At 36.1% G+C, this 22,465-nt stretch overlaps 5 protein-coding genes and 2 pseudogenes across 10 annotated transcripts in view; 4 read left to right on the top strand and 3 right to left on the bottom strand.

Annotated features, from left to right (window-relative positions):
* Positions 1 to 2,393: 2,393 nt before the first annotated feature.
* Positions 2,394 to 3,797, top strand: LOC106301456 (plant intracellular Ras-group-related LRR protein 7). The gene is made up of 3 exons (XM_013737857.1): positions 2,394 to 2,719; positions 2,795 to 2,964; positions 3,045 to 3,797. Exons 1-3 carry the CDS (start codon positions 2,471 to 2,473, stop codon positions 3,724 to 3,726), a joined length of 1,101 nt encoding a protein of 366 aa, XP_013593311.1. The 5' UTR covers positions 2,394 to 2,470; the 3' UTR covers positions 3,727 to 3,797.
* A 576-nt stretch (positions 3,798 to 4,373) lies between these two features.
* LOC106301457 (putative oligosaccharyltransferase complex subunit CG9662) lies at positions 4,374 to 5,151 on the bottom strand. Its single transcript, XM_013737858.1, has one exon. It carries the CDS (start codon positions 5,102 to 5,104, stop codon positions 4,580 to 4,582), a length of 525 nt encoding a protein of 174 aa, XP_013593312.1. The 5' UTR covers positions 5,105 to 5,151; the 3' UTR covers positions 4,374 to 4,579.
* Positions 5,152 to 5,394: 243 nt separating this feature from the next.
* LOC106301458 (transmembrane protein 230-like) lies at positions 5,395 to 6,727 on the top strand. The gene is made up of 2 exons (XM_013737860.1): positions 5,395 to 5,695; positions 6,400 to 6,727. The coding sequence occupies exons 1-2, from the start codon at positions 5,506 to 5,508 to the stop codon at positions 6,519 to 6,521; spliced, it is 312 nt and encodes a 103-aa protein (XP_013593314.1). The 5' UTR covers positions 5,395 to 5,505; the 3' UTR covers positions 6,522 to 6,727.
* Positions 6,728 to 7,649: 922 nt separating this feature from the next.
* LOC106305455 lies at positions 7,650 to 9,065 on the top strand (annotated as a pseudogene).
* A 3,287-nt stretch (positions 9,066 to 12,352) lies between these two features.
* Positions 12,353 to 13,536, top strand: LOC106305685 (annotated as a pseudogene).
* A 1,119-nt stretch (positions 13,537 to 14,655) lies between these two features.
* LOC106306446 lies at positions 14,656 to 21,546 on the bottom strand. Of its 4 annotated transcripts, XM_013743073.1 has the most exons (16): positions 21,269 to 21,545; positions 20,357 to 20,901; positions 19,997 to 20,237; positions 19,236 to 19,522; positions 18,665 to 18,844; positions 17,804 to 18,541; positions 17,627 to 17,724; positions 17,486 to 17,536; positions 17,311 to 17,399; positions 16,833 to 17,083; positions 16,628 to 16,739; positions 16,485 to 16,559; positions 16,273 to 16,343; positions 16,124 to 16,181; positions 15,827 to 16,049; positions 14,656 to 15,711 (listed from the first exon to the last, which is right to left on the bottom strand). In XM_013743073.1, exons 2-16 carry the CDS (start codon positions 20,773 to 20,775, stop codon positions 15,074 to 15,076), a joined length of 3,531 nt encoding a protein of 1,176 aa, XP_013598527.1. In that variant the 5' UTR covers positions 20,776 to 20,901; positions 21,269 to 21,545; the 3' UTR covers positions 14,656 to 15,073. The 4 variants fall into 4 exon arrangements, with proteins under 4 accessions (XP_013598527.1, XP_013598526.1, XP_013598523.1 ...); XM_013743072.1 differs by having other exon boundaries at positions 16,488 to 16,559; positions 16,628 to 17,083; positions 21,269 to 21,546; XM_013743069.1 differs by having other exon boundaries at positions 16,628 to 17,083.
* A 703-nt stretch (positions 21,547 to 22,249) lies between these two features.
* The window catches only part of LOC106306775 (putative nuclease HARBI1), a 2,003-nt gene continuing 1,787 nt past the window's right edge, over positions 22,250 to 22,465 (bottom strand). For all 3 annotated transcript variants that reach the window (XR_001263185.1, XR_001263186.1, XM_013743521.1), the window contains exon 2: positions 22,250 to 22,430. The gene's annotated coding sequence lies outside the window, so the exon portion shown is untranslated. The remainder of the gene's footprint in view (positions 22,431 to 22,465) is intronic.

The following is a 22,465-nucleotide window of genomic DNA, read 5'->3' as shown; positions in this document are numbered from 1 at the left end:
TTGGTAAAGAAGTGGATGATCATTTCAATGCTTAATTTATAACAGGTCGTTAAATTTTCGGACACGAAGCAAGTTAATAAACTCTTTTTAAATAACTCGACAGATCCGGTCTGATTGGTTATACTGGTTTATGGTTAATCACTTATGAAAAATTCTCGATTGATATTATTAGTTTACAGTTTGACTTGATAAATCCAATAAATTATTTAAATTACTAACTTTATAAACATGAAAGATAATGAACCCTACAAAGCTGGTTAATAAAGTCTTCTTATTTACAACGTTGATAACTCAGACCGGTACGGTCAGATTGATTCTACCGCGATTTGAAATGTTGAATCGAAATTTTAATTGGTTTACCATTTCGACCAAAAGAAAAAAAAGAGAGCTTATCAGCCGGTCTTACTTCTGCATGCATGAATGAAAATTTTTGTATAAGTAGGTCTACAATGATCTTATGAAGGTTCAATAAACATACAAATGTTGTTATGAATATTATTACTATCAAATAAATACAAATTAAAATATAAACTTTAATAAAATTATATAAAATATATAAGTGAAAATTATATAAAAGATAAGTAAAAATTATATAAAATATAAATAAAATATTACTTTTAAATGTGAAATTTGTAATACAATTGGTTTTAGTAAAGTTTGACTGATTATAGTCAAAATGTTGGTGATAATATTAACAAATATTGTTATACAATTAAATTCACAAATCAACTTTAATAATTATTAACGGAGATGAATTAGTTTTTAAAATTTGTATGAAATTTAAACAAATATATTACAACAGAAACCCCATTTTTAACAAATAACTTTAAACAAAATTATGAACTATATCACCTTTTTCCATCGTGACTGAACAATAGCTTGAAGACGGAGACGGACTGATCAGTTTTCAGTGGAGCTATACGTGAAAGAGTTGTTTTCTTTACTTTCTCTACTCTTGACAAAATTATAAGATTAGTGTCAGAGACCTATTTATTTCATGGGTTATATGCAAAAATGACCTAACATTTAGAGTCAAACCTAAAACTAATCCATGTCTTTTTTTTTGGATTTTTCTTTTGTTTTATTCAAGTCCACAAATTCGTATTATTCATAAAAATACCATTATTTTTTTTTTTAAATGACATTTTTAATCTCTCAACCTCATCATCTTCAAGTATTTATAAGATTACCATTATCATCAATACGCCAACTACCGTAAACAACCAATTTAAAACTCTTAATGCACCTCAAATCAATTTATACTCATTTTTCTCAATTCTTATGAGCTAAAAATAAAATATCATATCTTTCACTGGTTTTTAGCTAACAGAAAATAATATGAAAATATCTTCTCATTAAAGTTAAAATGCGTACAAAGACATGCAATAGACTGCTCTACACTATACAAGTATACATGTATTTATACTCTATACAAGTATTATGATATACGTAATAATGGTCGTTAAATTTTCGGACACAAATCAAGTTAATAAACTCTTTTTTAAATAACTCGACAGATCCGGTCTGATTGGTTGTACTGGTTTATGGTTAATCACTTATGAAAAACTCTCGACTTATATTAGTTTACGGTTTGACTTTGATAAATCCAATATGATAAATTCGTTAAATTAATAACTTTATAAACATGAAAGATAATGAAGTCTAAAAAGCTTGTTACTTATTTACAACGTTGATAACTTTGACCTGTCCGGTCAGATTGATTCTACCGCGATTTGAAATGTTAAATCAAAATTTTAATTGGCTTACTATTTTGGACCAAATTTTTTTTTTTTTGGTTTACCATTAAGAACTGAGAATATATTAATTGGTTTAGAGTTTGACTTGATAATCTAGCATATGATCAATTTTTTAAACTTCATAAATGAATAAATATTATATCTTGTATTATTAATTTATCAAATTTGTACTGTATAATCTAATTACTTATTTGCGATATTGTCACTAGTTTAATGTAGAAAGACTGAAAGAGCAAAAAATCTTGTTAGAATTTGCTTTGTCAATTTTTTTCATTTACTATAAGACTATATGGTAAAAAGTTACTTAAGTAACCGAACTAATCGTAATGGAAATAACGCTGGTTATAAAAAGAAATAAATATTACTGACTGGAATAGTGGTAATTAAATTAAAATGATTCTTTTGTTACTGCTGAATAATGTGAGGAGAAAAAACTTGGTAACGCCTAACTCTCTCCTTCATTAGCTAATCACCATCCTTAAACACCTTTTATTTCATTGATCTCAAGTAATTAAACTTCCGAAAACTATTCATTTCCTCAAAAGTCCACCAAAGTTTCTCCTCCATACAATCATTTGTGTTGCCATTATAAAGAAGAAGAATCACTCTCATTCCAGATCAAAATCACCATTTTCATCTTCTTCCACTTTGAGCAAACTCAAACGAAGTTATAACCACATACAAACACAAACACATACACACATCTATTAAAGATGATATGCGAAGAGGCATATCAGTATCAACAACTCCATGCACAAAATGATCACATGATGACAATGATGATGATGGACTTGAGCCAATCACCACTCTCATCACCCATATTATCAAACAATACTGACAACAATGAGGAAGAGAGGCTAGAGGATGTGAATTTGAGTTGCATGGCATTACAATCTCTCCCAAATCATTCCCTCAATTTGGGAATTATTTGCAAGCTTGATCTCTCCAACAATCATATCAAGGTTAATATTGTCCATACATACATATTAACAATCATATTAGTTTCTAATGTTTTTTTTGTTTGTGAATGATAACAGAATATACCAGAATCTCTAACAGCGAGATTACTTAACTTGATATCATTAGATATTCACTCAAACCAGATCAAAGCTCTTCCAAACTCCATTGGTTGTCTCTCTAAGCTCAAGATCCTTAATGTCTCCGGCAACTTTCTCGTTTACCTCCCCAAAACTATTCAAAATTGCAGGTACACCCCTCAAAACATTCACATCAACTCATATACATATGACTAAATCATCTGTCTTCTTTTGTTTTGGATCTTTCCAGGTCACTCGAAGAACTAAACGCCAACTTCAACGAGCTGATTAGACTACCAGACTCAATCGGGTTAGAACTAACCAACCTAAGGAAGCTCTGCGTCAACTCAAACAAGCTCATCACCCTACCAACCTCCATCACCTACCTCACCTCCCTCCGTGTCCTCGACGCTCGTCTCAACTGCCTAATGATCCTCCCCGAGGACCTCGAGAACCTCATCAACCTCGAGATCCTCAACGTCAGCCAAAACTTCCAGTACCTCACCGCGCTCCCATCTTCCATCGGCCTTCTCATGAACCTCCTCGAGCTAGACATCAGCTACAACAAGATCACGGTCTTGCCCGAGTCCATCGGATGCATGAGGCGGCTGAGGAAGCTGAGCGCTGAGGGAAACCCGATCGTGTCCCCACCGATAGAGGTGGTGGAGCAGAGCTTGCAGGCGGTGAGAGAGTATCTGAGCCAGAAGATGAACGGTAGGCTGGTGAACGCATCGCCGAAGAAGAAGTCGTGGGGGTTCCGTAAACTGGTGAAGTATGGAACGTTCAATGGAAGATCAAGGGCTTGGACTAGGGAAGAGAGAGAAGGGCTGATAATGCCTGAGTACCGTCCCATTGATATCTTGGCTTCGAATAGGTTCCCTGGTATCACACCTCGGAGTATCTTCTCTCCAAGAACCTATTTCAGCAGATAAGTATAACGCAGGCAGTAAAGAACATTCATTCTTTTTTTTTTTTTTTTGAACTGCGAACATTCATTCAATATATCAACCATTTACTTAAGTCATCACTGAATGTATAAAGAGTATGTATATATACATTTCAAACTTCTTATTTTAAATTAAAGAGAAATTCTTTAGAATAATCATTTTTTTTAATTTTTGTCACAAAAATAGTTCTCAATGAAAAAAATGACCAAAATAAGTCTTATTAAAATTTAAAAACGTATTTTTATCCTATGGTTAACTAATCTAGATTTAGAGTTTAGAATTAATAGGTGGGTTTTGGGATATGATTTCAAATTAAAAAAAAAATAAAAATAAAAAAAATTCAAAATAAAAATGAGCTATTTTGGTTATTTCTTTTCCCGATGATTATTATTTTTGTGACAAAAACTTAAAAATAGTTAATCGGATAAATGCCCTATTTTAAATCATGTAACTAAAATCATATAAGTATAACAGTCTCTTCTCACGTATTCACATCCCTTCCGGATGCTAAGGCTACCAAAAGAACTGAGCAATCACATAATGAATCATGAGTCTGAAGTGTTGAACCATAGCACACAAGAAATAGAGTTCAAGAAAACTGAAGCTATGCACCATATCCAGTAAACCCAACATTCAAAATCTCTACTTTATTTGTTACCAACACAAGTTTAAGCGATGAGATTGATATAACGAACGCAGATGAACATCACTATCGAGAAGCTAACATTCAATTCAAAGCTAAAACTCTCATTACCAAACAACGTAAGCTTAGAAAACACACATTTAAAGTTCACATCTTTATCCAAAAGTATCCATCTTTAAACTACAGAGAGTCGATCTAATGAAGATAACCAGGGATCTTAATCCTAATAAAGAGCATACTCATCACATAACCAATCACAATCGACGAGACTCCCGCCGTAGCGTACGAAGCCTTAACACTCTTAGCTCGATTCTTATCCAGCGCCAGATCCAGCATTATGATCCCGACCCCGCCCATCACGAACATGAACCCCGACGAGAGCCCCTCGATTATGTACTGCCCGTTGACCCGACCCGACATGAACACGACGGGGCGGATCGCTCCCGTGACTGGGTCCTGGGTCGATCCGATGCCTGGAGGCTCGACGATCACGTCGTAGATGAATCCGGAGATGACGAGGAAGTAGGTGAGGAGGATCAGGGAGAAGACGGCCATCGGAGATGGGAGTGTGAAGGAAGGGAGCTTGAGGCGGAGACGCGGCGGCCGGAGGAAGGAGAAGGGGATGGTGCGGAGGAGGTGGAAGAGAGGGTCGATTGAGGATTCGACGGAGGTTTCTGACATGGCGGATCCGGTGGATGTGGAGCCGGTTCTCGGAGCCATCGACTCGGATCCTCACGTTGGATCTACTGTTAAGCTTAACTCGTGAAGAAGAAGAATAAGAGTGAAGAGTCTGCTCTGTTTGGATACTCACATAATGTTATCCGTGACTGGTTTCGTGAAAATGAACGCGGACGTTATGCCGTTTTCGGAGGAGAAAAGCTAAGATAACGACGCGTAGTTCTCCTCTTGATATTGTTGCTTTCTTTTCTTATTGAAAAAAAAAAGAATCAAAACGACTCGTAGTTAGCGTTTGGATAATAGATCCGGCACGAAGTTCACGAGAAATGAAATTGCACTCGTAAACTTCTGAAGCAGTCTCGAGCGTCACGCTGATTGATTCACAGTCATTTTGGTTTCTTCTAGATCTTATACGATTGATCTCGATCCACGGAGCTGTGAGAATGGCGTACGTGGACCATGCGTTCTCGATATCGGACGAGGACATGATGATCGAGACGTCATACACCGTGAACAACCGGCCGCCGGTAAAGGAGATCGCGCTCGCGGTGGCTCTCCTCGTGTTCGGAGCCTTAGGAATCGTATCCGGCTTCTTCATGGCGTACAATCGAGTCGGCGGTGATCGAGGCCACGGTTAGCGATTTCGTTACCCTCAGTTATAGCTGTTCAATGCTTGTTTGGGAGAGTTAAATCGATTTCAGCTAAGATTGGTTTAGTATTTGGATTTGAGGAATCTATATGATCAGAAGAATCTAAGGTGATGAAGATGATAGATAGATAGAATAGATAGATTGTAACTGCTCCTTGTTAGAGCTACGTGTGTATGTGTGATTTGGTTTTAGTTTGGCATTGTACTACTCTCTTTGGTTTCTGCAGATCTATAGTGGATTTGGATGATTACAGAAGCGTTTGTTCCTCTGATTATGTATCTAGGTGATGAAGATAATATATAGTTTGCAAGTGATCCTACTTAGCTCCTGGATGAATACAGATGTTCTCATAGCCATTTGATTTGATTTGGATATCTATAGTTTCAGAAGAACTTGTAGATGATATTTCATTCTAAAAGCTTCTCTTATGTGCATGATGGGAAGCAAGAAACTTTCTAAATTGAAGTGTTTAATAACTCTCCGCAAGGTCATGAATACTCAAAATATGTTAAGGCAAAGTATCTCTGCTCATCATACTAAGCGTGAAATGATTTTTCCTTGTTTGTCAATGTCATTTATTGCATTAAAAAACTATCATTCCTAGTTTCCTATATTTTGATTTGGGAGATGAGCTCTCAGGTAAATGAATTATTGATTCTCTCTTTGTTTGATGCTTGGTGAAACCAGGAATTTTCTTCATCGTCCTCGGGTGTCTTCTGTTCATCCCAGGGTTTTACTACACACGGATCGCGTACTATGCTTACAAAGGATACCAAGGCTTCTCCTTCTCTAACATACCCCCAGTTTAGTGGTAGTCCCCTTTTGTATCTCTCCTCACACTCATCAATGTATAGAGATGTTTTTAAGCAAATGGGCTGACTTTGTTTTGCTCTCTAGTGTAGTTTTAGAGGAGAGTCTAAGTGAGTCCATGTTTGACATATGTATCACTTCTTGGTTCCTCATTCCACTTGTTAAATAATTACACGCGTATATGACAAGTAGTCAGATCCATATATACCCGGTTCATGTTTGATATATGTATCACCTCTTGTTTCTAAAACTTTTTTCAATTCGAACAATGTTATATGAGTTTTCACATGTTGATTTCAAGTGCAAAATTAGATGTAGCTACTAAACGTGCAAATGAAACATAATGATCGGTGATGTTTTCATGAATGTGACTGATATCATATCTTCCAACTTTTTGTTTTTGTTCTTTTTCTTGGTCAAGTGGAGAGGTGAAATAAACTTATCCACGAGCCGAATGCGGATAAACCGATTCAACTTGATAGGTCAATGGATCCGCGGCGGCCAAATTTGAACCGCACATATTTGCTCTCTAGTGTAGTTTTAGAAGAGAGTCTAAGTGAGTCCATGTTTGATATATGTATCGCTTAGAAATAGTCATTTTATTAGTTTATAAAATTTGTTGTATAGTTTTTCTTTTTTAAATTAGGTTCCGCTTAAATATTATAAATTTATATATGAATTTTGAGTTGGGTCATTCTGGTTCGGTTCTGATGTATAAAAACCTAAAAATATCTAAATCACAAATGTGTTTCAAAAAAAAAAAAAAAAAAATCTAAATAACAAATGTATGTGAAACGAGTTCGGATATTTGTACCAAAATAATCATATTTACCCGATTCGGTCCATATCTTTTGAATACAATTAGTTATATTACGATCGATCTAAAATATATAACAATATTATGAAAATAAATATCAATGTATAACATGTAAGAACCAATATCCGCGCGGATGTGCGGATCAATCTCAAGTTTATATCTACTGAGATTTTATAAGTTGCCTTTTAAATAATTAAAATTAAAATATATATTTTTATTGATAAAATCTTCGTTTTCCAATTAAACTATTTTTTAAAAAAATGTATGAATAATTAATAAACTAGGTTTGGATACAACTTATGAAGAAAAACACAAATTCTCCCAAACCATCAAATCCAATAAGGCAATAACAATACCAAAAGGTCTTTTTATATATGCGTTAACTTATGTAAAGACCTAAACGTGTTTATTAACCCTATAATTTTTTTTTTTATCATATTCCCTCTCCACAGCCTCTATACTGCAACTTCGGCCGATCATGATCTCCGGCAGAGTTGAACCAACCAAAAAGAAGAAGAAGAACACGGTTCGTGAGCCACCGTCGGTGTTTTCATCACTACCCGACGAAATCGTAGAAAACATTCTTGCCCGTGTCTCGAGATGGAAGTACCCATCGCTCTCTCTCGTCTCAAAGAGATTCCACACTGTCTTATCATCTATGGAAATCTACAAGACGCGATCTCAAATAGGAGCCAGTGAAACATGCAGCTATGTCTTGTTAAAGTTGCCCGATCACCCAAGTGCGAGCTGGTTTAGCCTTCGGCCGAAACCTAATAATCAAAACCGAACCAAACGGTGGTTTAGCCTTGAGACGAAACCTAATAATCAAAACCGAACCAAACGGAGAGGGAAGATTAAGTTTAAACGGGACTCGTGTGGATTTTCGGTTGTTCCTATACCTTCCCCTTCTACCGCGATTCCTTTCCCGAATTATGTCGCATAAAAACAGTTGGTTCGGACATCTACATAATCGGTGGACCCTACGAGGAACTGTTCGTATCTTTGATTGTCGGAGTCACACTTCGCGGGATGCCCCTAACATGACCGTAGCTAGAGAGAATGCACGTTCAGCTTTACTTGATGAGAAAATATACGTGATGGGAGGTTGCGATATTGACAAGTACAATGCCAACTGGATTGAGGTATTTGACCTAAAAACTCAGTCCTGGACATCCTTGCCTGGTCCTGGCGCTGATGAATGATGATGAAGAGTTACGTAATCGCTTACGCAAAAATAATTACTATTATATAGTTTATGTGTTTGAAGGAAAACTTTACTTAGAGGCAGATGCGAAGGAATACAGTTACGAGCCCAAAAATGGTGCATGGAAACTTGTAAGAGAGATGTCGAGTGCAATATCAGATTCCATAGAAGTTTCGTGTGAGATTGGGAATTTAAAATACGGTTGCACTGGTTCAGGGCACTTAATGTGGTCTGGCTTTGAGAATGAGGGTATAGAGTGGAGGGAGATCAAGGGTTTGGAAGAACTGCAAGGTTTAAAAACTGGGACTGACTTTGGACTGGTGGGCTGTGGTGGCCAACTCTTAGTTATGTGGGATCCGTATACCGTTTCTCCTTTCAAACGAAGCAACAAAATTCGGTATGCCGAGATTTCTTTAGAATCAAGACGCAATGGACGTGAGATGTGGGGAAAAGTTGAGTGTGTTGATGTGCTTACCTTTCCTGTCGAATCATATAAATGGTTTGACTGTGTTGCTGCGTCAGTTTGATGATGTCTGTTACAGATGGTATGAGTTTTTTCTTTTGCTATGAACATGCTGTTTTGTGTTCTTTGAGACTATCTTTATCCTATTGTTTTCACTTACAAGTGAAATCATAAGCTAACTTATATATGCATTAATTATTATTGGTAGTTTTGTTTCCAGATGCATGAGTGTATGGTAATTAATTTTTCAGATGAAACTACGATTATAGTGAATTGAGATTACACAGATGTACCTGACTGTGCTAAGAATATAAAAATATTATAAAAAAAAAAACTGAAGATGTATTTCGAGTGATTATACGTCGTAGACATTTGTTACGTCATGTCAAATCTATTAGGTTCAGAATCAAGAGAGACACAAGAACTTTGAAGTCATATAGTGATCTTGCGAGGAGTTTTTTTCTTTAAATCTCTTTCTATTTTGAAAAGATCCAGATTTTAGAAAAATAAATTGTTTCAAAAAGATAACCAGAGTGTAGGGCTTAAGAAGTGTGATGGGACCGTGGAAGAAGCTACGGAGGAGAAGCTGATGGATGCCATGGCGCAAGCAGATTCTACTGGGATGTTTATCTGTCCACATACAGGTGTGGCTCTGACGGCTCTGTTTAAGCTAAATAAAATCTACACAAAACTTTAGAAACTTTTTATAATCCTTTTATGGTTTATATTGTTCCTATATAAGTTCCTTAGTACATATTCTTTTCTTGGTCAACTATATACATATAATCATCATAAACCAAATCTAGAATCTATTATAACTTCCACTAGATTTTCAGTGGATTTAATTTAAAAATAATTTTTTTTTCAAAAAAATATTTAAAAATGACTATGTTTTTTTAAAACTTTATATGATGTTATTTGCTTATATCAATAGTATAACTTTAAGCAAAATTTTAACATAGTATAACTCATTTGTCATAATTGATTAATATATGGTTTTTATTTATTATTTTATCAATTAATTATAATATTTTCATTTTATATTTGAAAGATAAATGAATATTTCTTTCTAACAATAATTTTTGTAAATGTATTTTTTAAATAATCAATTTAAATTATTATTATCATTTGAATATAATTATTTTTACATAAATTTTAATTTTCATTTATATCAAAACTAACTATATTTTAGGATAATTTTAATTTAAAATGTTAATTTTTGGATTTTTTTCAAAAAAATTCTAAAAATATTTTTGAAATATCTTTTTCTATTTTTTTAAGAAAAATATTAAGTTGCATTTCAAATAAAAAAAAGTAAAAGTATTGAAAGATATTCTAACTAAAATATGTAAAATTTTGATATATTTCTAAGTAATATGTAAAATTTTTCTATCCTTACTATCACTCTTTTCTTTCCCGACATTTTTAACTACCGACCTATCTTTAATCGCTGGAGCCAAATACACCACCACCAATAAACAAAAAAAACAGTTTCACCACCATCCCTAGTAATCCAACTATAAACATAAAGAAAGAGCTCCTTAAAAATATACATTATTTTAAATATTATGTTTAATATAATATTACTATTTCTGACATCGTATATTTAGTTATTCTAATTTACTCAGTTTCACCACCATCCCTCGTAATCCAACTATAAGAAACATAAAGAAAGAGCCCCTTAAACATGATGATGATGATGAGTGGTTAAAAATGTAAAACTATACATTATTTCAAATATTATGTTTAATATAATATTACTATTTCTGATATTGTATATTTACTTATTCTATTTATTTATTTATTTATTTATTTATATTCATTTGTGTATTTTTATATAAAATGGTAATATTACATTATGGAGAAACGAATAATTGATTTTATTAGTCGAACTGTTACTGGTCAAAAATGTAAAACTATACATTATTACAAAGATTATGTTTAATATAATATTACTATATCTTATATTTTATATTTATTTATTTTAATTTTCTTATTTTTGTTTGATTTAACGAGCCAAGTGGCTTCTTTTGTAAGCTAAATTTTATTCTAACATGTACACTTTCTCGAACTTCAACCTTTTTATTAGTAGAGATTCTCTTAAACAATTATAAATAATTAGTGGTATATACTCCTTCAGTTTCAATTTAATTATCGTTCGAAAGAAAGATTTGTGTTTCAACATAAATGTCGTTTTATGATTTCAGTACAAATTTATTAACAAGGTTTTTTCTGATTAATTATTTTTCTATTACTTTAAATATGGTTAGGTGTATGAGTAGTGATATTTTTATTTTGAAAATGTATAAAATTAAATATTTTCTTGATCTGTGTGCATGAACATAAAACGACAAATAAAGTGAAACAGTTGGAATATTTGTATTGATAAACCTTCGTTTTCCAATAATGTTTTTAAAAGAATGTATAAATAATTAATAGATTTCGTTTGGATACAATTTATGAAGAAAAAAAAGAATTATCCCAAATAGGCCTGGACATTTCGGGTATCGGTTCGGTTCGGTTCGGGTATTTTGGGTTTCAGGTAGTTCGAATAGGGGCTAGATGATCCATTTAGTACTTGACCTATTTTCGGTTCGGTTCGGTTCGGATAGTAAATGTAGGAACCGGAAAATATCCGGAAAAAGTTTGGTTCTCATTTGGATCCGGTTCGGGTTTGGATAGTTCGGGTAGTTCAGATAATTTGGATAAAATATCGGTTATTTAGGGTAAAATATCAAATAATTAGGATGATTTAGATAAAAAATTTGGATATTTCGGATTATTTTGGATATTTCGGATAAAACTATCCGGATAGTTTCGGATACTTTCGGGTAATTTGGATACTTTATAATAATTTAGTTATCCTCGACTATTTTCAGATATTTTTAATAGAATTTTAAATTAAAAATATATATTTAGTGATGTTATATGTATATATAATTAATATTTTTATATATTCGGGTACCCGTTCGGTTCTCGGTTCGGTTAGTTCAGATATAAAAATATAGGAACCGTTCGGATATTTGAGGGTATTAGTCCGGTTCCGGTTTCGGGTATTTCGGTTCGGTTCCGGTTCGGTTCTTCGGTTCTGGTTATTTTGCCAGGCCTAATCGCAAACCATCAATCCAGTAAGAATACCAAAAAGTCTTTATTTTTTTTTTTTTTTTTGTCATCTGTGAATTTTCCATTAACGATAGTTGTATAAAAGTTATGGTACAAGCAACAATAATACAAACTTCCCAAAAGGCCTTTAAATATGCGTTACAGGCCTAAACGTGTTTGTTAACCCTATATTATTTTATCATATTCCCTCTCCACAGCCTCAATACTGCAACTTCGGCCGATCATGATCTCCGGCAGAGTTGAACCAACCAAAAAGAAGAAGACGGTTCGTGAGCCACCGTCGATGTTTTCATCACTACCCGACGAAATTGTAGAAAACATTCTTGCCCGTGTCTCAAGATGGAAGTACCCATCGCTCTCTCTTGTCTCAAAGAGATTCCACACTCTCTTATCATCTAAGGAGATCTACAAGATACGATCTCAAATAGAAGCCACTGAAACATGCATCTATGTCTTGTTAAAGTTGCCCGATCACCCAAGTGCGAGCTGTTTTAGCCTTCGGCCGAAACCTAATAATCAAAACCGAACCAAACGGGGAGGGAGGAAAAATAGGTTTAAACGGAACTCGAGTGGATTTTCGGTTGTTCCTATACCTTCCTATTCTACCAACTCTTTTCCCGAATTACTTTGCATGGAAACGTTTGGTTCGGACATGTACACATAATCGTTGGACCCGACCAGGAACCATCTTCCTCGGTTCGGATCTTTGACTGTCGGAGTCACACTTCGCGTGATGCCCCTAACATGACCGTGGCACGGGAGGATGCGAGTACAGTTTTAGTCGATGAGAAAATATATGTGATGGGAGGTTGTGATATTGACAAGTACAATGCGAACTGGATTGAGGTATTTGACCTGAAAACTCAGTCTTGGACATCCTTGCCTGGTCCTGGCGCTGATGATGTAGAGTTACGTAATCACTTACGCAAATATAGTGAATATTTTAAAGTTAATGAGTTCAAAGGGAAACTTTACTTAGCCACAGATGAGAAGGAATTCTCTTACGAGCCGAACAATGGTACATGGAAATTTGTAAGAGAGACGTCGTCGAGTGCAATAACAGATTCCATGGAAGTTTCGTGTGATATGAGGAATGTAATATACTCTTGCACTGACTCCGGTTACTTAATGTGGTCTGCCTCTGAGACTGAGAATGAGGGTATAGAGTGGAGAGAGATCAAGGGTTTAAAAACTGGGAGTGACGTTGGACTGGTGGTCTCTGGTGGCCAACTTTTAGTTATGTGGGATCCGTATATCAACCGAAGCAACAAAATTCGGCATGCCAAGATTTCTTTAGAATCAAGATGCAATGGACGTGAGCTGTGGGGAAAAGTTGAGTGTGTTGATGTGCTTACCTTTCCTGTCGAGTCATATGAATGGTTTGGTTGTGTTGCTGCGTCAGTTTGATGATGTCTGTTACAGATGGTATGAGTTTTTTTTCTTTTGCTTTGAACATGCTGTTTTGTTCTTTGAGACAATCTTCATCCTTTTGTTTTTACTTACAAGTGAAATCATAAGCTACGTAATTTCTTATTCAGATAACTACGACTATAGTGAATTGAGATTATGCAGATTGGAGTAGATCGTAGTGTTTCATTAGTCAATGTCTCGCTCTCGCACATTAGTGTATGAGAGTCTTCTGGGACTCAGCTCCCTTACCGGATTAACAGGAGAGATGGTAATGAGGGAAGGATCCGGAGTTGCGCCCGCAACTTTGGCTATGTGTGCGATGACTCAAAGCTATCAATCTATGGTTGTACCTTTTTTTGCTCAAGTTCTAGTCTGATTATAATTGTAATGATGCCAATTTGGGAAATTTATGATAAAATTGAAATTAAAAAAAAAAAAAAAAGTAGATTGCGCAGAAGCACGTGACTGTGTTAAAAATGTAAAATAAACATGTAATTTCGAATATACGGAGACATTTGTTACGCCATGTCAAAAGTATTTTTCTCTAATACTCTTTCCATTTCGAAAAGATACATATTTTACAGAAATTTTTTTTTGTTTCAAAGCGCTTAAAAAGTGGGATGGGACCGTGGAAGAATCTGCGGAGGAGGAGCTGATGGATGCGATGGCGCAAGCGTATCAACTGGGATGTTTATCTGTTCACATAGGTGTGGCTTTGACCAAGGAGTGAGGAACCAAGGAGTGATTGCGCCTTGACTGGTCAAACCGTGGTTGTGAGGACTGCTCATGGGTTGAAGTTTACTCAGTGGAAGATTGATTATCACTCGAATGCTATACCTGTGCATGGCTTGCAGATTCTCGAATCCTCCTGTTGAAGTGAAAGCAGATTTTGGAGCTGTCATGGATGTTCTCAAGAGTTGCTTAGGAAGTCAGACACTTTAGGTCATAAGAAGAAGCAGACCCTTTTCTTTTCTTTTTGAACTTTTTAGACCGTTTGCTTGTGTACTCTTTCTCAGTTCTGTAATAAAAGTTCTAGAATCCTTTTTAACTAGATTGCCTCTTGGAGAATGCAGAAAACGATAGTAATAAGATTTTCTCCCGTCTTACCTTGTACATAAGAAAGTACATCTCATTTTATTAAGGAACATAAAATGTATGTACAGAGGCAACAATAAATGATTCTGAGGTTACAAAAGCGAAAAAAGAAAACCTGAGACTTATCTATATATCACTACACAACATTACTATCACTCTTTCTTATCTTGCGTTTAACTACCGACCTATCTTAATCGCCGGAGCCAAATACACCACCCATCACCAATAAACAAAAAAAGTCTCACCACCATCTCTAGTAATCAACCTATAAGAAACAGAAAGAAAGAGAACCCCTAAACATGATGATGGTGACTGGTGAGTGGTGAGTGGTTATTCTTTCTGGGGACCAAAACTTGTTTTTCCTTTTACTTATCTTTCTTTGTCGCTAATGGTATAACAGAGGAGGCTGTACAGTGATAAAGACAGTGAGGGTGGGAGCTTATACCATCATCTTTAAGTCTGAAAGATCATCCATGGGTATTTGAAGTCCAAGGAGATCTATATCATTATCTTGTAAGGCATTGTCATCGATGTTCAACCATGAGCTTAGATCTCCTGCTTGTGCATCGAAATCATCTGGACCACCTAAACCGTCTGGTATCTGCAGGCCAGATAGGTCAAGTGGCTCTGTCTCGTCCAGTGTCTCCAAGTTACTATACTCGCTGTTGTTTGTATCAGTTGGTTTGGACGATGATGTTCTGTTTTGCTCCAGGATACTGACAGAAGGAGAAGAAAACATAGGAGTTGTTTTCAGCCTAGGTTTTGTTTTCGATTTCCGTTCACCCTTGGCGTTATTTGACAGTGCAGGCCGACCCATCTTTTTAGTTCCTCTGCCTCTCGATGATGAAGCCTGTCCTTTTCCATCTCTGTCTCTGTCACTTCTCTTCCCTTTTGTACTGCTTGAAAGTGGTGTCCCACACACATCATCAAGTAGCAACTCTCTCTCCTTCGTTCTATTTAACCACATCGTTTCATCTTTCCCTTCCCGTAAAGTATGTTCAGAAGAATCTGTATAATTCTCCGTGTTCTGCTTAATTCGCAATGCCAATGATGAGCTAGGCTGTGATCCCATCGGTGCTGCCAGAGACAAAAAAAAGAAGAAGAAGAGGAGATATTCGTATTAACAGAGAGTTTGTGGGTTCAAAATCATAGTAGACTGTTCGGTAAGGCAAAAAAAAATAAAAAGTCATACTTGAAGCTGATAAAATATCTTCCTTGTCCGTGGGATTATCTTCAATTTGAGTAAGCCCGGCAACGAGGATGTTCTTGAATGTAGACTCACTAAAGCAGCTTTTGCCTGTTTCTTCGAATTGTCGACATCTTCCAAGCGTCCGTTTCATGAAAGCAAATGCGGCCTGCTTTGATACCTTGTTAGCTGAACTCTTTCCACTAGCGGAGTGATGCCGCCGACTTGCCTGTAAACAAAATCCATATAAAATTATCACAACATGACCTTGTAATAAACCATTTAGCCAAAATAATAACCTACCTTGCTCTTTTCATATGCCATTTCGATGAGTTTTTCGTAACCAAGCCGATCAAACTCCCTATATCAGGAGAAAAATATCAGAAAAAGTCAGATCGCATTTTAAATCATTAAAGGCGTGCAAGAAAATCAGAAGGAAGACAAATTCATACTTCTCCTGAAGTTCTTTCATCTCTAGGGCAGGCGTTAGTAACCGATTCAACATCTCTTTCTTCTTGGAACCCTTAAGTTTTAAGATAGACAACATCACAAAGTTAGCTATCTTGAGAACACAATAGTAGTAAACAAGTAAATCAAAAGCGAAAAAGTAATCATAAGTTGTCAAGTTGTTAAAAGAAAGATAAGAACACGTGAGAAAACATACCACCTCGTAGACAGCCTCCTCTAACGTTTTGATCTCGTCAACTATTCCTTCATCCTCCACGTTTGAGATATTAGCCTGCAAGAAAACACATCAATCAACTAAGGAACTATAGAAATCTGAGTCCAGATCCAGGGGAAGTATACCATAGGTTCCAAGCAAATGCCAATAGATTGAGCTTCCAAATATATCTTCTCATCTATCCCCAAAGTTTCATACTGAATGTCTGAGAAGTCGGCGTATAAGTGATCTGTAAATCTTCCACTGACAATGTGGGCTGAGCTATTAACACCCTTGAGCGGGATAACAGACACATCATCTTCTAGCTCATCAAATTCCAGTTTATCACTCCTATAACCATTGAACTCCATATGATTCAAAGCACTGAATTCTGACTCAGCATCGGCTCCAAATCCATCAAATTGTAAATCTTCATTTACACTGGCTGAGTCCTCTGAAATCAGAGCTGATAGCAATCTCTGATAAAGGGGCGAAGCTTTAGAATCCACTCTACTGGTTGTAAGTCCCTCGGAAAATTTTTCACGACCATCGAAGTCTGAAGATGTCCCAACTGGTGTAGTACTCATGGGGGAGATGCCACCCTGAAAGAGAAAACGGTTATGACATTTAACTAAAATGAGAAGTCAGCATAATGGAGCTGTAATTATCTTCACCAAACATTGGAAAGGCAAAATATGCAATCTATCATTAGATCACGTAAGTGCTACGTATATGCAAAGGAACATATACAAATGATCTGTCACATCCTAAAAACTATGAGGTCTCAAGTGTAAAACTCTATCGTAAGAATAGCAGGAAAACGAATTACCAGCTGTTTCACAAAATTGATATGTGCATCAGATATAAAGCAAAAATAGCGCTCCATTTGCTTCCAGAAAGGGCTAGAAAAATTCTGAGCTGCATCAAAGAACTAAACGAATGAATCCAGAAAAGAAAATCTAGAAAAAAAATAAACATACACGAGAAACCAAAGAATTACTTACCAAAGTTAATAGCGGAGTTAACAGCAGCTAGTAGCTCTTCATGCCCATCATCTGAGACAACAATGAAAATAAAAATATTCATGAAAAAGAAAGAAGAAACAGCAATCCTGCGAAAGAACAAATCTGATTAATGGAACTGACCAAGAAAATCTAGTGTTGTAGCGTTTGCCGATGTATTTCTCTGACGTTTGTAAGCCTTGCGGTCAGAGAGCTTCCTAGTGGGTGGACGACCTACCCTGCTGCAGAGAGCGTATGTTAAAAAAACTAGGAGATAAAGACTCATGAAACCTAACTACAGGTACTAGAAACAGGGTCTACCTTTCATTCTTGTCAGAACTATTTCTTGCACTGCGAAGTTGTTTTGTTGTTCCATGTCTCATAACTCCCATTGGGTTTACAGACCTTGTTGAACCAAAGCCACGGCCTGTCCTTCCTTGTCTCCTCACACCATCTCTAAGCTCTTCTCCAGAGAAGACAAGCTTGTTTTTTCTCGATTGTAAACCAGTGATGGAGAGCTTACGGACATTCAGAGCAGCTTTACCATCAACCTCATCAGATTGCTTTCCCTTGTCTTTAGATTTGATCTCAGGGGGGCTAAATTCTTCACTTCCTGATAAAGCTGTTGTAGACAAGCTATTCTCACCTTTTAATCTCATTCGAGGAGAAGCTGCTGGCGAGCGTCTAGGAAATCCAAAACTTGTTTCACTACAACCAACATCTGACATGTTGTCTGATGAAGGAATGTCGTCATTGCTTGAAACAAATGGGACCAAGCTCGTTCTCCTTGCAACACGGGATATCTTTTTTGGTCTTTGACCGGCCCATTGAGTGACAGGTGGTGATGAAGATCGGTTTGATGTCATACGCTTGCGATTAGGAACCCCAGACAACAATGGAGGTTTGTTTGTACAACCAGAAATATCCCAATCACTTGGAGAAGGAGTGTTATGGACAACCGGAGAAAGTTTCGGCGGAAGCCCTGATCCTGATCTCGGACCACGAACTGTAACATTTATTTTTGGGCTTGAAGAATTGGATTCATCGTGAATATTTGACCTGAAAAGAACCCAGCAGAGAGTAACAAGAACATCAGAAATAATACAGGCAAGAAAAATTGACGAATGTGATCTAGCGAAATATTGGCAGGTGTAGTTAGATTGTAAGTTTGTTAACACATACTTGTTGATAGCCCTGAGATTCACCCTTTCCTTATCTGAGGCAATAGCTCGTTCTCTCTTCTCACTGTACAACGAACTGTGATCTGAATCTCTGGAAGGCAAGGAACCCCCTGCCAAGCCTGTCTGCCGAGAGAGGCTATCAGATCTTCCATATGGTACAGCCCCGTTTACTGACCCATGCCTACACGAGTAATTCACACAGACATTTATCAACTGGAATGATCATAAAAAAGAGTCACAATAACGTTCACTGACAGACGGCAGAGACATGAATGATGAGCAAAAGAAGAGATTGTGCTCAATCAGACAGGCGCTAAACAAAAGATCTTCGGTATAATTTCAGCCACCAACCTAAATTCCATAACCAATCAAATGGATTACAGCAATTGTCGAATCAAGGTAATTTTGTAGGTTTATAAAGGCACTGTTGTTCTCATCTTAGCTTTGTTCTTTTCTACTTGTGTCATTCAATGAATTCTTAAGAAAACAAAAGAAGCTTAAAGAGGAAATTTGGGAAAGAATCAAAATTAATATTGAACCATAAAGTTATGATCTAATACAGTAAGCCATACCTTGACATGTTCGAGTCACCATTCAATCTCAACCTGGAATCACCAGCTGGTTTTGGTATGCCCTGCTTCAAGTCCTGGTAACCATCAACAGCTTTATTTGAAGCCAAACTAGAAGGACCATCTGTTTTTATGCCAGATCGTTTTTTCTTCATTTTCGACTTTTCCCAACCATCAGTACCAATTGAAGATCGATCTTCACCCTGAACTGCATTATGATTTGCCATCCTCATTGTGTCTTTATCCCTATCTACAGCAGCTCGAACAATAGCATTACTTCGAACATCCATCTGAATCACATAATAGCAGAATTAAAATATTTTGAATTTGTACTTACCAATCAGTTAAAGTAATATGAATTAATAATAACTGCCAGAGGGTTTTCTTATTCAGAATCCAAAATTAAAAACAACATCCTGAAGTAAAAATACTTTATAAGGTGAGAACACAATAAGCAAAGAAGAAAACACTCTAACAGGACTAATCTCTGTATATTTCTGGCTTGAATATGTCATTTCTTATACATTGAATACTACTGGAAGCACAATTTACCTTACACGAAGAACTTTCTATATAATTATTTGCTACTAACAATTCTAGCTTAATTCTATGATAACAGTCCGAATTCTATATTCTCCGATGAAGACTGCATCATGACACAAAAGGTCTGTTCAATAGACATATGAGCCACTATATTTGGTGAAAACAGATCCACAAGGATAATACACCAAAGCTTATCTTGTCGAACAAATTTCAGGAATTACCATGGAAGTACGTGTCCGCTTATTTATTGCACCACTTTTAGGTCGTTCGTCCACATTTTGCTCGTCAAACTCAAAACAGCCAGGCAGAGTCTGACCTTGTATTCCCATTTTACCTAAACCAGGCCCTAAAGCCAAGCGGTCACTGGAAAACCCTTCCGGTCGAGACCTTTTCTTTGTAGGTACGGTAGGAAAAAACTTGTTAAATACAGAGGACGCTTCGTTGAAAATTTTGACACGCTCCCTGCAACAGCAGAAACCCAATTAGGTAAACAGAACTCCAAAAGTTTGATACAAAGATTGGAGAAACTCTCTTTACTCTATGTGAACAGCATCTATCAACTTATCGTATAAACAAACTACCTGGCCTTCACATTGTTTTCGCGCAGACCAGCCTTCAGTCTTTTAATCTCTTCTGGTACAGGAGACGGAATCAACTTCCCTTTCAGCGTTGCACTTAGAGATTCATCTCCCTGAATCCCAAGAGCGATATTCACATGACGCTTAAAGTCACCGTGACGAATAAAAGACTTGTGATCCGCGGCAACCACCTTCGGATCAAAACGCAAACACTGAAAGAAATTCGTTACGTCGGTTTGTGCTAACGGTGAAGTGCTTCTTCTCAACGCGTTCGGGTGAGAAGATGACGAGACAGGATGGTGTTCAACCGTCTCGCGAAAGGTACTAGATCTTTCCATCTGTGCAGCAGCTAAGTTGGACCTGTATAACGTAGTCCTATCTGGCCCACCGGAAGAATAATCAAACTTCCCAGGTGCTGACATAATGACATTCCCTTAGCTTTTCGCGAGTCCGCTGTTTTATTTGTAAACACTGTACACGCAGTGGCACATGACAAGCTTGAGGAGTTGCAGTACATATATGCTGTCAGAATTATTTAGACGGTGCACCTAAAAACATCAACCACATAATCAACACTTAATCATCACAGCTTATCTGCATTGCCTACTAATCATGAAACTAAAATGCCTCAGTTTCAACTAAATCATTCTCTTTAAAATTCGTTTTTTTTTTCTTTCAAACTTCATTGCCAAAATAAACTAGAAATAACCAAAAATCCACAGCTTGAAAGTAATCAAAAGCAAACTCAATCACTAACAAACAAACCCTAGAATAAAACTGAATCAAAAAAAAGATATGAACTTCATGAGACGGAGTCAATCATCATCAATAAGCATAGAAATCAACAGAAACGGAACCTTAGAGAACGGATCAAACTTCAGGAGATAGAAGATGAGATAACCAAAACCTCGTTACCTTCGGAATCCAAATGATCAAATCCAAAAATCAGGGGCCTATGAGAGATTGAATCGATTAAATGAGTACGTGAAGAGCTCGAAATCGAAATCGAAATCGAAATCAAACGACGTCCCTGCAGCAGCCATGAGAGGACGGGATCGAGACGAACCGCGCCTTCGTTGGTTTGCTGTTTTTGATCGTGGGAGATTGGTTATTTCGAAATTACGATATTACCCTTTGGATAAGCTTAGACGATGGTGACAGTAGGGGTAATCTGGTAAATATGTAGGACTCAGGCCGGCTTGAAAGTAGCCAAATGGCTTTTTTAGGGAACAAAGCTGCGACGCTTTTGACGAATGACGATTTTAACTGTTTATAATATAGTCCGAACAGTTGGATAATATCACAGCTTTTATAGTTATCCACATTCATTTAAGTCTAAGATCTTTAGATCGAAAACATTTCATCCTTTGATGTCACCTTAATTGCATTCAGATTTGTAAAAAGCAATTTCATAATTAAAAACCATTATTAGGAGATTTGAATCATAGACTAGTTCATATTGATTGACTAATAACTTCGACCTAAAGAAAACCAGTATTGACTCATAATCATTGGTAGATATTAATTTATATAAAAAAAAATCAATTAATTCAAAAGTCTGTTCAACATATGGATTCGGTATATATATATAGAATAATATTCTCAATCAATTATAATAAACATAATAAAACTAAAGATTGCCTTTTTGAAACAAGTGTTTTGAGTTGGTGAATGAAATTTTATGTTGAGATAGTGTTTCATGTTGTTTCACAAATATAATTTACTCACAGCTAGCATCAAATATAAAATGTAGACCGCATACATATGCCACGTGAAACAAAGATAAATGCATGTAACGGTTGTGTTACCAAAAAGAATGATTAAGGAACATGCTTATCTAGCAAGTTAAACATATAGTAACTCCAACTTAACATTCTTACATAACTTCCCACCAAGAAAGAAAAATGCTTTAGAAGGTTTCGAATTCAATTTGTATAGAGAACAATACAGAACTAACGATTACACATTGTTAATATAATCGTACAGACAAATCCAGCCAATTACTACACTCAAATCAACTATGCTTTTTGTATCCAATCTCTTCTAAGTATTAACTAATCTGGAAAAAGAATTTTGCAAAAAAAAAAAAAAAAAAAAAAAAAAAAGTTCAAA

This window comes from Brassica oleracea, chromosome C7 (genome assembly GCF_000695525.1).
Source record: "Brassica oleracea var. oleracea cultivar TO1000 chromosome C7, BOL, whole genome shotgun sequence".
In the NCBI taxonomy this organism is placed as follows: Eukaryota; Viridiplantae; Streptophyta; class Magnoliopsida; order Brassicales; family Brassicaceae; genus Brassica; species Brassica oleracea.
This window is presented reverse-complemented; position numbering and strand designations above follow the sequence as displayed.